The sequence below is a fragment of the Orycteropus afer genome, unplaced genomic scaffold (assembly GCF_000298275.1).
Source record: "Orycteropus afer afer isolate SDZICR_OR568_19922 unplaced genomic scaffold, OryAfe1.0 scaffold00085, whole genome shotgun sequence".
NCBI lineage: Eukaryota > Metazoa > Chordata > Mammalia > Tubulidentata > Orycteropodidae > Orycteropus > Orycteropus afer.
The window spans coordinates 10,550,550-10,564,653 of NW_006921672.1; the positions used below are offsets into that span (position 1 = coordinate 10,550,550).

At 43.7% G+C, this 14,104-nt stretch overlaps 1 protein-coding gene across 1 annotated transcript in view; it reads left to right on the forward strand.

The window, feature by feature from the left end:
* Positions 1–14,104, forward strand: part of ODAD4 (outer dynein arm docking complex subunit 4) — a 47,636-nt gene that overhangs the window by 17,057 nt on the left and 16,475 nt on the right. Inside the window, exons 8-9 of the mRNA XM_007942138.2 lie at positions 3,849–3,935; positions 9,806–10,002. Coding sequence (XP_007940329.1) covers positions 3,849–3,935; positions 9,806–10,002 — 284 coding nt within the window. The remainder of the gene's footprint in view (positions 1–3,848; positions 3,936–9,805; positions 10,003–14,104) is intronic.

The following is a 14,104-nucleotide window of genomic DNA, read 5'->3' on the forward strand; positions in this document are numbered from 1 at the left end:
TCTTGGTGATTTTCTTTTGGGGTCTATCCTGTTTGGGGTTCATTGGACTTCCTGAATGGATATATTCTCATCTTTCATCATAGCAGGGAAATTCTCTTCCAACAAATCTTGGACAATTTTCTCAGTGGTTTTGTTTTTCTCTTCCTGTTCTGGAATTCCAATGACACATAGGTTATTCCTTTTGATGGTAACCCACATGAACCTTAGGCTTTCTTCATTTTGTTTTGATCTTTTTTCGGACTGATCCCTTTCCAAAGAAGTATTCAGGTATTTGTCTTCAATCTCATTGATTCTGTCTTCCATTGCATCAATTCTATTCCTTTTCCCTTTCAATATGTTATCTATTTCTGACAATTTAGTGTTAATCTTCCAGATTTCCATCTGTAGATTTAGAATCACTTCTAAATTTTCATTTATTTTGTCATTTTGTTCTTGTATTTTCTTCCAAAATTCTTCTAGGGTTTTGTCTTGTATTTTCCTTGATCTGTGTCTCAATCCTTTGAAGCTACCTAAATATAATTCTTTTGAATTCCTTGTCAGAAAGTTCCAATGCTGCTTCTTCCTCAGGGGTGTGTTCTGGGTCTGTATCCTGCTCCCTTGTTTCTACCCCTTTATCTTGCTTCTTTGTGTGAACTGTGATGCTCTCTTGTCTCCAAGACATTGTGATGTTATTGTCTTTAGATCTGTGTTAACTGTTTGTGAAGAGTAGCTAAGGTGAGTCAGGCTTTTCTTGGTGGTTGTTTATTGTAGGCCCATTGGTGGAAAAGAAGGTGGTGGCTCTCACTCAGTAAGTGAAGCTGCAGGAGGTGTGAGTATAGTTGTGTCGTATGGGGACTGTTGCTGTCTCCCACTCAGTTAGACAAAAATAACAATTGAATAACCATCATAAAAGTAAAATAAAATGGACCAAAAAAAACACCATGTAATTACACAGGAACAGTAACCAAAAAAGGGAAAAGGGAAAAAAAGCAAAAGCATAACAAAACACACCACAATATCTGGGGAGAGGGCAATAAGAGAAGAAAGGTAGAGAAGGAGAATAATGAAGAAAAAATGGGAACAATGCAAAAAGATAAACAAAGAATGGGGTTAACCACAAGGAAGAAAAAAAAAAAAAGAAAATTGGAACCAGGAACAGGGAAAAGAAAAAAAGCTGAAAACTAGAACCTGGGAAGGGAAGAATAAAGAATGATAATAAAAAGGACAGAAATAATAATAATAGTAGTAGTTTTAAAACAGACAAAAACAAACTAAAAAAAAAGGAAAAAAAAAAATCTGGACAGGGTAGGGCAGGGCACCCAGGCTCCATTGGAGCATGCAGACTGGGATGGAATTTCTGGCAGCCTAGAAAGTGGGTGCAAGTGAGGGATGGCCACACCTCTGTCCACCAAGAAGGTGTGAGATAATAAGAGTAACAAGGGAAATGTCGCACCTTTCTGATAGTCCATGAGTCTGGAATGTCTTTGCGGGTCCCAGCAAGTAGAGCCTGTTCTTGGGTCCCTAGAATCTGGGAGAATGCTATCGCTTTAAATATCCAAAATGGTCGAGCCGCTTGTAAACATTCAAAATGGCTGTGCCCTCGGACAGGCAAAAGTCCACAGCTCAGCCTGCCTTCCTCTTCTCTGCTTCCCCTTTTATTCCCCAGCCACCAGAGTGGTCCTCCATGCAGTCCCTGGCTAGCAGGGCCGATTTTTAGGTTAATTCTTAGGTCATACCACCACTTGGCAATATCCAAGCTGTCTGTGCCATCAGGATCACTGCCAGATTACAGCTCCGTATGTCTCCTTTTTGGTATTGTCATACAAATTCTTGTACTAGTTGGAGTTTAGTCCACTTCTATATCCTTTCCTTCAAAGCTCAGGGGTCCAGGATTATCTTGTGTATCTGTGTTAATTGGTTCCCCTTTTCTTTGCTGAAGAGGGTCTGTGCAGTCTTTCTGCCTAATCCACCATCTTACCAGAGCTTCCCTGTGTGTGGTTTTTTTATGGTTCACCAACCACCAGTGTGGCTGCCCATGTGGTCCTCAGTAAGCAAAGCCCATTATCAGGTTGCCGCCCTGAACGGAAATATTCAAATATTGCAAGTATTCAAAATGGCCATGCCATCAGTCCAGTCAATAGTCCACAGTTCCGTTTGTCTCCTTATTTGCTATTTCCATTCCGTTTCTTCTACTAGTCAGTATTTCACTTCTTTATCCTTTCCTTTGAAGCTCAAGATTCCAGGATTATCATCTGTATCTATTTCAATTGGTTTGTCATCTCTGTTGTAGAGGGTCTAGGTAGCTTGTGTGCCTATTCCGCCATCTTGCTGGAAGTCCCTCCCCCAGCCCCCTAACTTGCATTTCAGAAAAGCAGCCTGGCAACAGAAGGGAGAGTGACCCAGAAGAAGACACAGGCTGATAAGAGGGCAAGCAGGTTAGGGTTGGTAATCTCTCCCAGAATGAAGCCGGGCTGTCAGTGGTGTGGTTGGGGCAGAGCCACACTGGATCCCAGGGCCCTGGGGAGCAAAGCAATGGAAAACCTTGCCTGGGGAGGGAGGGAGGGAGAGATGTTGGTCGGAGGGGATCTGTGGTAGGGGAGGGTTTTATTTCTCTGTTAAATTTTTTTGTGAGGGGAGGTATTTTTTTAGAAATCTAATCATGTTCACATGCTAATGATAAGCAGGACTGAATGTGAGTATTGTAAAACAATTTTTTTTTAATTAAATAATACAAATATAGTGAAAGTCTCCCTCATAATCTCATTTACCCCGGGTAATCATTGTTAATAGTTTGGCTTACAGTCTTCTTTGTAAAATGCCCACATTAAAAATATAATAATAATTTTTTTTAAATCTTGTTACTGAGAATATACACAGCAAAACATAACACCAGTTCAGCAGTTTCTCCATGCACAGTTCAGGAACACTGATTCCATTTTTTGAGCTGTGCAACCATTGTCACCCTCCTTTTCGGAGTTGTTCCTCCCACGTTAACATAAACTCACTGCCTGCTAAGGTTCCTATCTTTCAGTTGCTGTTGCCACTTTGATCCCATGTACATAGATCTTAAAAGAACACAATGCTCAAGGAAGACATTTTTTTTTTGTACTGAAGCTAAACTGTTGTTTGGCTTTAAGAAGACTTCCAGGAATATTTTTGGTTTAAGGTTTAAAGATTATCTCAGGGCAATAGTTTTAGGAGTTTTTATTTTGAACACACATGGGGCAGGATACATCATATACTGTCTGGCCATCTAATTTTTTAACTTAATAGACACAGAAATTGTCATCCCAAGAACACTGATAATGTTTAGGTTGTTTCCAACTTTCATTCTCATGAGTAGCACTTTAACAAATATTCTTGTCACGTTATTTTCTTTGGAGGTAAATTCCTTTGCAGGATCAAAGCGGGGAGCTCTGGTGGCGTAGTGCCTAAAGCATTTGACTGGTAACCAGAAGGCTGGCAGTTCAAACTCACCAGCCACTCCTCGGAAGGAAGACTGGGCGATCTACTTCCATAGTGATACCGCCTTAGAAACCCAAGGAGGGGGTTGCTATGAGTTGGAAACAACTTGAGGCAGTGAGTTTGGTTTTGGTTTTGGATCAAAGGGACATTTTTGTTGACTGATGACCCTCCAGAAGGTTCTCAATAATTTCCTTTCTAGCCACAGGGCACAAGGGGGCCTGTGCCTCAGCCTGACTCAAGCACGGCCCCTCCTATTAGATCCTGCAGGCCAGGACTCCTGTCTTTGCCTTCTTTTCTCTTTGCATAGTGCCAAGTTCAAGTTGCTATTGTCACTTTGATCCCATGTTCAAGATCTTAAAAAGGCCAATCTCTAAGAAACAATTTATTTTGCTTCTTCCCCATAGTGACCTTCCTGATGCCAAATCGAGAGCCCTGGACAACATTGGCAGGGTTTTTGCCAAAGTTGGGAAATTCCAGCAAGCCATTGACACGTGAGTGATGAAGGACTGCTCCCTCTCTGCCTTGGGGCAAGGACTTCCACTTCCATAGGGGCCTCCCAGCCTGTGGCCAAAGATGAGCAGGTCACTTTTTAATCTATGGGGCTCATCAGTTCTATTAATTACTAGAATAACATCAGCATTTTCCTCAAGAGTGCCCAGTGATAAGAATCACCTGGAGCACTTGTCAAACACAGGAGTTACCAGGCCTCTCCTCTGGAAGTTCTGATTCTACAGGTCTGGGTTGGAACCAGGACCAGATTACCCAATAAGCAAGGTACACATGGGTCCAATTGTGCCTTCCTGCCAGTCAGCAGTGCTCAGTTTCCCCTGTTCCCCCCACCACGTCCTTGATGCATGAAACCCATGTGAAATTGCTCGCCACAGATTAGCAAGTAAGCACAATTAAGCCCCTGCCTACCTTACTAATGCAAGCTGGTGCATCCCATGCTTAGTCGTTAATCTGCCCCTGGTTGGAGCTCAGGAATCTAACCAGCACTGCAGGTGACTTTTACCATCGGGCAGTTTCAGGAACTGGTGGATCAGTTGGCCTTCTGAGGCTAGTCTGTGACTGTGTGTGGTTATATGGGGACCCTGGGAACTGTGCCTGAGCCCTCCAAATGTCCCAAATGCTAATCTTTTGAAGTCTAACCCTGGGCATCTTAACTGCTAGCATAGGGTGGGCTCAGCCCCAGGGAGACTTTGGGGAAGGGCCTTGACCTGGAGATGCTCCAGCTCTGGGACAGCCAGATCCTAAAGAGATATTGCCTCAGAAACCCAAAGGGGGTCTCTATGAGTTGGAATCAACTCAATGGCAGTGAGGATTTTTTTTTTTTTTTTTAAATATGGCTTCTGGTGTCTAAATGTCAAGAAAGAGACATATAAGAAGGAAGAATATGAAATTATCACCTATTATTGTCTTTTTATAAGGAGCTCTGGTAGCATAGTGCCTAAGATACTTGACTGCTAACCAGAAGGCTGGTGGTTCAAACCCACCAGCCACTCCTCGGAAGGAAGGTTGGGCAATCAACTGCCATAGAGATACTGCCTCCAAAACCCAAGGAGGGGTCGCTATGAGTCTGGTCTGACTCGACGGCATGTAACAACAACAACAACATTGTCTTTTTATAACAATATATATATAATAAATATGTGATCATTATTTAGATACTAATTTGGAAAATATAAGGCCCTCTGGTGGTGTAGTGGATAAGGCATTTGACTGCTAACTGGAAGGTCAGCGGTTCAAACGCACCAGCTGCTCCACAGAAGGAAAACTGGGCAGTCTACTTCCGTAAAGATTTACAGCCTGGGAAACTCAGTGGGAGTCGCTATGAGTTGGAAACCACTAGATGCAGTGAGTTTTTTTTTTTTTTGGGGGGGGGCGGGAATCTAGAAAAGTAGAAGAAAAAAATATTCATAGTGCCACCACTAGGGGGGGCGAACTAACCAGCAAATACAGAATGTATGCACCTGTTTGCACAAAGTTTGCTTTGAACCAGGTACACACGGGGTTGTTTACTCACTAATTTGTGGTGAGCAATTTCACATGGATTTTATTACATCATTGACATGGGCAGGGACAGGTGAAATTGGTGGGAAGGCACAACTGGAACCATGCATACCTTACTTTTGGGTATCTGGCCCACCACCCAAAGATAACTAATTCTAATCCTAATATTACTTTTAAGGAGATATGGTGGCATATTGCCTAGGGCATTTGACTGTTAACCAGAAGGTTGGCAGTTCAAATCCACCAGCTTCTCCGTGGAAGAGAGGGCATTTTACTTCCTGCCTTAGAAGCCCAGTGGGGGTCACTATGAGTTGGAATCAACTTGACGGCAGTGGGTTTTTATTGGAATCTTTCTTTCATTGATATTTTGCTTTCTGTCTTGGTTTTCTCTTAGGTAGATGTGAGCATACTCTACATGCAGGCTTGCATCCAACTTACTTAACAATATTCTTAAACATTGCTTTTATGTTATTTTAAACATCATTTTGTAAACATTTGCAACTGTTGTCTCAAATTTGAGGCCACAGATGTATCAAAATATCTTTGGTAGTTTAAAATATTCTAATGATTATTAACTCCACCCCAGTATCTAAAAGAACTGGTTGTTGTTGTTAGGTGCCATCAAGTCATCTCTGACTCATAGTGACCCTATGCACCGCAGAATAAAAACATGGCCTGGTCCTGTGCCAGCCTCACTATCCTTGCTATACCTGAGCCCATCATTGCAGCCACTGTGTCAATCCATCTCATTGAGGGCCTTCCCCTTTTTCGTTGACCCTCCACCTTACCAAGCATGTTATCCTTCTCCAGGGAATGGTTCCTTCTGACAACATGACCAAAGTAGGTGAGACGAAGTCTAGCCATTCTCGCTTCCAAGGAGCACTCTGGCTGAACTCTTCTTTGGTCTTCCTTATTAATTGTCCAGCTTTCACATGCATAAGCAAAACCAAAACCAAACTCACTGCCATGGAGTCAGATCTGACTCACAGCACAAGAGGCAACTGAAAATACCATGGCTTGGGTTAGGTGCACGTTAGTCTTCAAGGAGACATCTTTGCTCTCCACTTTAAAGAGGTCTTTTGCAGCAGATTTGCCTAATGCAATATGTCTGATGTCTTGACTGCTGCTTCCACTGGTGTTAATTGTAGAACCAAGTAAGTGATATGAAATCCTTGACAACTTCAATCTTTTCTCCATCCATCATGAAACTGTTTATTGGACCAGTTGTGAGGATTTTTGTTTTCTTTATATTGAAATGTAATTCATACTGCAGACTGTAGTCTTTAATCTTCATCAGTAAGTGTTTCAAGTCATCCTCACTTTCAGCAAGCAAAATTGTGTCATCTGTGTATCACAGGTTAATGAGTCTTCCTCCAATCCTGATGCCATGTTCTTCTTCATATAATCCAGCTTCTTGGATTATTTGTTCAACATACAAATTGAGTAAGTATGGTGAAAGGATACAATCCTGACACACTCCCTTCTTGATTTTAAACCATGCAGTATCCCCTTGTTCTGTTAGAATGACAGCCTCTTGATCTATGTACAGGTACCTCATGAGTACAATCAAGTGTTCTGTAATTCCCATTCTTCTCAATATTATCCATAATTTGTTATGATCCACATAGTCAAATGCTTTTGCATAGTCAATAAAACATAAATAAACATCTTTCTGGTATTCTTTGCTTTCAGCTGAGATCCATCTGACATCAGCAATGATATCCCTCATTCCACGCCCTCTTCTGAATCCAGCTTGCATTTCTGGAAGCTCTCTAAATATACTGTTGCAACCATTTTTTAATTATCTTTAGTAAGATTTTACTTGCATGTGATATTATTGATATTGTTTGATAACTTCCACATTTCTGTGGGATCACCTTTCTTTGGAATGGGCACAAATGTGGATCTCCTCCAGTCTGCTGGCCAGGTACCTGTCTTCCAAATCTCTTGGCATAACCGAGTGAGTACCTCCAGTGAGGCATCCATTTGCTGAAACATTGCAATGGGTATTCTGTCAATTCCTGGGGTCTTGTTCTTCGCCAATTGCTTCAGTGCAGCTTCGACTTCTTCCTTCAGTGCCATTGGTTCTTGATTATATGCCGTCCTGAAATAGATGAACATCAACCAATTCTTTTTGGTACAGTGACTGTATTCCTTCTATCTTCTTTTGATGTATCCTGCGTCATCTAATATTTTGCCCACAGAATCTTTCAGTATTGCAACTTGAGGCTTAAGTTTTTTCCTCACTTCTTTCAGCTTGAAAAATGCTGAGGGTGTTCTTCCCTTTTGGTTTTCTAACTCCAGGTCTTTACACATTTCATTATAGTAATTGGCTTTGTCTTCTGGAGCTGCTCTTTGAAATCTTCCATTCAGCTCCTTTATCTTGTCATTTCTTCCATTTGCTTTAGCTACTCTCTGCTCACAGACAAGGTTCAGAGTCTCTTCTGACATCCATTTTGGTCTTTTCTTCCTTTTTTGTCTTTTTTTAATGACCTCTTGCTTTCTTCATGGGTGATGTTCTTGATGTCATCCCAAATTCCTCTGGGTTTTGGTCATTGGTGTTCAATGCATCAAATCTATTCTTTAGATGGTCTCTAAATTCAGGAGGGATATAATCAAGGTCATATTTTGGCTCTCCTGGACTTGTTTTAATTGCCTTCAGCTTGTACTTGAACTTGGATATGAGCAATTGATGGTCTGTTCCAGAGTCAGCTCCTGGCCTTGTTTTGGCTGAAGATATTGAGCATTTCCATTCCCTCTTGCCACAGATGTAGCCAATCTAACCAAAACCAAACTCACTGCCATCGAGTTGATTTTGACTCACAGTGACCCCTCCTTGGGTTTCCAAGGTGGTATCACTACAGAAGTAAATTGCCCAGCCTTCCTTCCAAGGAGTGGCTGGTGGGTTTGAACCACCAGCCTTCTGGTTAGCAGTCAAATGCCTTAGGCACTATGCCACCAGAACTGATTCCTGTGTATTCTATCTGGGGAAGTCCACATGTATAGTTGTCGTTTATGATGCAGTGAATAAGTCGTTGGTCTTGCAAAATTCTACCATGCTATCTCCAGCATTACTTCTATCACCAAATACCAATACCAGTATTTCCAACTACCAGTAACTCTTCTTTGTTTCCAACTTTTGCATTCTAGTCACCAGTGATAATCAACACATCTTGATTGCATGTTTGGTCAATTTCAGACAGCAGAAGTTGGTAAAGATCTTCAATTTCCTCATCTTTGGCTTCAGTGGTTGGTCCATAGATTTGAATGATAGTAGCATTAACTGGTCTTCATTGGAGGCATATGGACATTATCCTATCATTGACAGCATTGTACTTTAGGACAGATCTTGAAACATTCTTTGTGATGATGAATGCCACACCATTCCTCTTCAATTTCTCATTCCTGGCATAGTAGATCATATGGCTGTCTGATTCCAAATGACCAAAAACAGTCCATTTCAGCTCACTAATGCCTAGGATGGGAGCTCTGGTAGCATAGTGGCTAAGGCACTTGACTGGTAACCAGAAGGCTGGCGGTTCAAACCCACCAGCCACTCCTCGGAAGGAAGGTTGGGCAATCCTACTTCCGTAGTGATACTGCCTCAGAAACCCAAGGAGGGGTCGCTATGAGTCAGGGCTGACTCGACGGCACATAACAACAACAACAACGCCTAGGATATCGAACTTTATACATTCCATTTCATTTTTGACAACTTCCAGTTTTCCTAGATTCATACTTCGTACATTCCATGTTCTGATTATTACTGGATGTTTGCATCTGTTTCTACTAATTTTGAGTCGTGGCACATCAGCCAATGGAAGTCCTGAAAGCTTTACTCCATATCATTAAGGTCGTCTCTACCTGAGGAGTCAGCTATTCCCCAGTCGTATTTTGAGTGCCTTCTGATCTGATGGGCTCATCTTCTGGCACTATGTCGGACAATGTTTCAGGGCTTTCATAAAGTTTGTCAGTAATATATTAGACAGTGTTTCACTGCTATTCATAAGGTTTTTACTGTCCAGTTGTTTGAGAAGTAGATAGCCTCTTCCTTCTTCCAGGTCTGTCTTAGCCCAGAAGCTCCACTGAAACCTGTCCACCATGGGTAACCCTGCTGGCATTTTGCAACACCAGTGGCATAGCCTCCAGCCTCCCAGCAACATGTAAGCCACCTCAGGACGACAAACTGACAGACAAGTTTACCTCCCTTAGTTGTTCCTAACTGCTCTGCAAAAGAGCTGGTGGTTGGGGAAAATCTGTTCTGGTGCTCCTCAGTAGGAAGATGTGGTCTCCTTCGGTTGGGTTCAGGCTTTGAGTGGAAGAAGGTGACCCTGGTCCTTCATATCCCCAGGTGGGAGGAGAAGATCCCTCTGGCAAAAACTACCCTGGAGAAGACCTGGCTGTTCCATGAAATTGGCCGCTGCTACCTGGAGTTAGAGCAGGCCTGGGAGGCCCAGTCCTATGGCAAAAAGTCCCAGCAGTGCGCTGAGGAGGAAGGAGATATTGAGTGGCAGCTGAACGCCAGTGTCCTGGTGGCACAGGCACAAGGTATACCTTTCCCAGCCCTCAAGCCTAGACTCCCAGGCTCTTTGCCATAGCCTCCTTCCCCTTCCCTCATGCCAGCTACCATCCCAGGCCTGGGAATCCCATGGGCTGAGCTTACCAACCCCGTGTATCCTCACCCAGATTGATGCTGAGAATTGGGTAAACCCAATTCTGATTTCCACCAGTGTGTGTCCCATACCTACCTTAAGGTCAGACCTTCAGGCACCCCGGAGCTGCCCTTGAGGAGCCCAACTGCAGCGCAGCCCAGCATCATGTCATCATTGTAACCATGCCCCCGTATAGTACAGTTTTACACAAGCATTCCCACGTTCAATCATTATGCAAGACACTGAGGTAGGCATGATTGTCCTCATTTTATAGATGAGGAAAGAGGCAAAGAACATTTCAGCAGGTTGTACCAGGTCACACATTAGGGAACTTTTTGAAACGTTGGACATGTTCTAAGACTGGACTGTGGCCATGGTTGCCCAACTCTATAAATCATTGAACTGTACATTTACAATAGGTGAATTTTATAATATGCAGATTATAAGATTATATAACAATAAAGTTGTAAAAAAAAATAACCAGCAAGAGGTAGAGGGTAGGGAGGTATAGATAAAACAAGGTTGGCAGTATATTGATAATTGGTAAAGCCGATGAGGGGTTATGCTATATATATAATATATATATTTTTATATATGTATATGTATGTATGGGAGCTCTGGTAGTGTAGTGCCTAAGGCACTTGACTGCTAACCAGAAGGCTGGCGGTTCAAACCCACCAGCCACTCCTTGGAAGGAAGATGGGGCAATCTACTTCTGTAGTGATACTGCCTCGGAAACCCAAGGAGGGGTCGTTATGAGTCGGGTTCGACTCGACGGCACATAACAACAACAATATATATGTATATGTTCTGGTTACCTAGTGCCGCTCTGACAGCAATATAACACAGGTGGGATGGCTTTAACAAACAGGAGATTATTCTCTTACAGTTTGGAGGCTTTAAGTCCGAGTTGAAAGTGCCAGGCTCTAGGGGCTGGGTGAAAGCCCCTCAACCTTAGCCTTCAGCTCCGCCTCTTGCTCCTGGCCCACTGAAGCTGGAGGCTTTTTTTCCACTAGCTGCTGGCTATTGAGGCTGACAAACCCAAGGTTGACGAGTAAAAAGGCACAGTACTAATGTTACCAAACCACACAGCAGGCCATTAATTCAAATCCATTGAAAGTCCCAAGGTCAGCAGAGCATGGCAGGCTGCTGAACAATGACACAGCTATATGCAGGGTTCAAGCATGTCATAAGCTAGAGACCATTCCCAAAGATGTTTCTTATATATGGGAAGCAGACCACATCCCTAAAGCAGCTACTCAGCTGCTTGTGATTAGTCCCACCATGGATAGAGTTGATTGTCTCATCATGGGGATTAACAACCACCAGCTGCCCAGCTACTCAACTAGGCCCAGCCAAGTTGACACTCAAACTTAACTACCACAATATAGTTTGTTATACTACTCCTTTGACTTTTATGTTTGAAATACTTCATAATACAAGGTTGAAAAAGAAATCACCCCAGGTCACCTGGCTAGTAAGCAATGGGGCAGGGACTAGAACCCAGTTCTGTCTAACTCCCAAGCTCAGGCCCTTCATCACTGTGGTAAGCTGCCCCTCCCCCATATGGGCAGCTAACGTTCAGTGGGGGAAGGAATCTGACAAGTGCTACAAGTGGGGCTGTAGTTGTTCATTCATGTATTTATTCATTCCACAAATATCCTTCTAGGTGCCAAGGTGGGCATACAGCAGTGAGTGAAACTAATTACTTCCTGCCCTCATGTCCAAGAAAGTAACTTTTTTTCTTTAAATTGCAGTTCACTACACTTTGTCTCATGACATTGACCACAATTTACCACAATGCAACAGCTCCCCTACCACTTCCTTCTGATAGTTACCTCTTCCCTGTGTCCATCCCTCCATGCACTCCTGCCCCCTGAACTGTCTCCCTGTGCATAAGCAGCCCTTCTTTCTCCCTTGATTGTTCTCTCCAAGGAGTGTATCTACCTCAAGTAAATGTTCAACTCATATGCCTGTGTTCTGCTTGGCTGGAAGGCCAGACCTGAAGGGCAGCTAGCGGCCATAGTCTCAGTGGTTCCACCAGGCCACAAACTTGGTCCCCCCTTTTTTTTTTCTCCAAATGATTTTTAGTTTTGTTCCATATTGTTCTCCCTCTCTATCCAGGATCTCCTACATAGATCCCCTTCCAAGTGGTTGACAGTGGTAGCTGGGCACCATCTAACTCTTCTGGTCTCATAGCTGTATAGGCTGCAGATCAGATGGTGTACCAGTCGCCAGGACTACTTGTTTCCATGAATTTTTGGTTTTCTTCATTCTTCTTCGCTGTGGACGAGGAGAGACCTATTGTTGCATCTAGATGGCAGCTTGCAAGCTTTTAAGTTCCCAGTTGCTACTCACCAAAGTAGGAGGTGGAACAATGTTTTGTGTAGTATGTTATGCCAGTTGAGCTTGATATCCCCTGTGACTATGGTCCCGAGCCCACAGGTTCAACTATTGCTCCCTCTGGGTAGCTGGCTGTGACCAAGAAGTGACTACAACATTGCCCCTTGTCAGCTCTATTATGAACCTGGGAATTTAGATCATACAAATAAACTTATAGGACCATTGTCTGCCAACCCTATACATGGTCTTGGGTATACTCCCCACTTATAAACATACCTACTAGTTCAGCCTGTCCACCCATCTATCCACCCATATACCCATGTTTGCCTTCACTGACAATGCAGTACTATGTGTGCAAAGGGGTTCATCTTTGTTGTCTGTACCTCCCATGTCAAGAAAGTAACTTTTAAGCAGAAACTTTTTAAGGATGAGAAGGCACCAGAGGTTCAAAGAACTGAGGACAGAACTTACCCACCAAAGAAACCGCCCTCAGGAGGGTGGGCAGGAGCTCGGCTTATCTGAGAAGCTCAAGGAGACCAATGTGGGCTGGAGCTCGGGAGCCAGGCAGGGGAGGAGGTGGAAGAGGGGTCAGAGCCTCAAGATCTCGTGGGCCTAGTTACAAGTTTTAGATTCTTTCCTGAAAACACAAAGGAAACCACTGAAAGGTTTCAGCTGGGGAAGACATGACCACTGTGGCTTTTCCCAAAACTCCTCGCTGTTCTCAGGGGAGCTTCCAACAAGCTGAAGGGGAGACAGGATTTATTCCTCAGGGCTGACATTGTCCTGAGTCCCTTTTGAGGACTTAGGTCCTGAGGGCCTCTGGAGAATCAGGGGGTTACTAACTGCTGGCCTCAGTTTCCCCACTCTGGAGTTGAATCAGTCAAACGTAGCAGCCAGGGAGTCCCCAGGTTCTAGAGGCAGCCTAGCCCAGCAGGGAGAAAATGGGCTCTGAGGCCAGAGCCCCTTCTGGCGCAGGGACCCCAGGCAGGTTGCCACTCTGTGCCCCAGTTCCTTCATCTTTAAATAGGGACAATCACAGTACCCACCTGTAGGGGGAGCCATGGTGGCGCAGTGGGTAAGCACTCATCTGCAAACCTAAAGATCAGCGGTTTGAGCCCACCAGCCGTTATGTGGGAAAAAGATATGGCAGTCTACTTCTGTAAGGATTACAGCCTTGGAAACCCTATGGGGCGGTTCTAATCTGTCCTACAGGGTCACCACGCCTCAGCATCAACTCAATGGCAACAGGTTACCCATCAGGTCATTGTGAGAGGCACTGAAGCACTTCGAACAGAACCGGCTCTCGAAGCACTCAGGAAGTATTATCTTCCTCTCTCACCTAGCAACTCCTGCAAGTGCTGTTGTGCTCAGGTTATGAAGGAGATGTTCGGAGAGGAATATGTTAACACACAATAATGCAAATGCAATAGGAAAGTTTATTAGTTAACTTAAGTTAGGGTCTTTACTCTTACCAGGTCAGTGGTTTAAGTAAAAGACCCCGTGCCCCGGTATTCTCACAAATTTATGGAACAATATGGGGAGGGGCAGCACCAGGGCAAGAGGGTACAGATGATTGGTGGTTGCTAAGGGATTTAGGGTAGTGATCTAAGATGTTGGGGGACGTAAAGAAACCCCCTGGCTCCAAAGTTCACTTA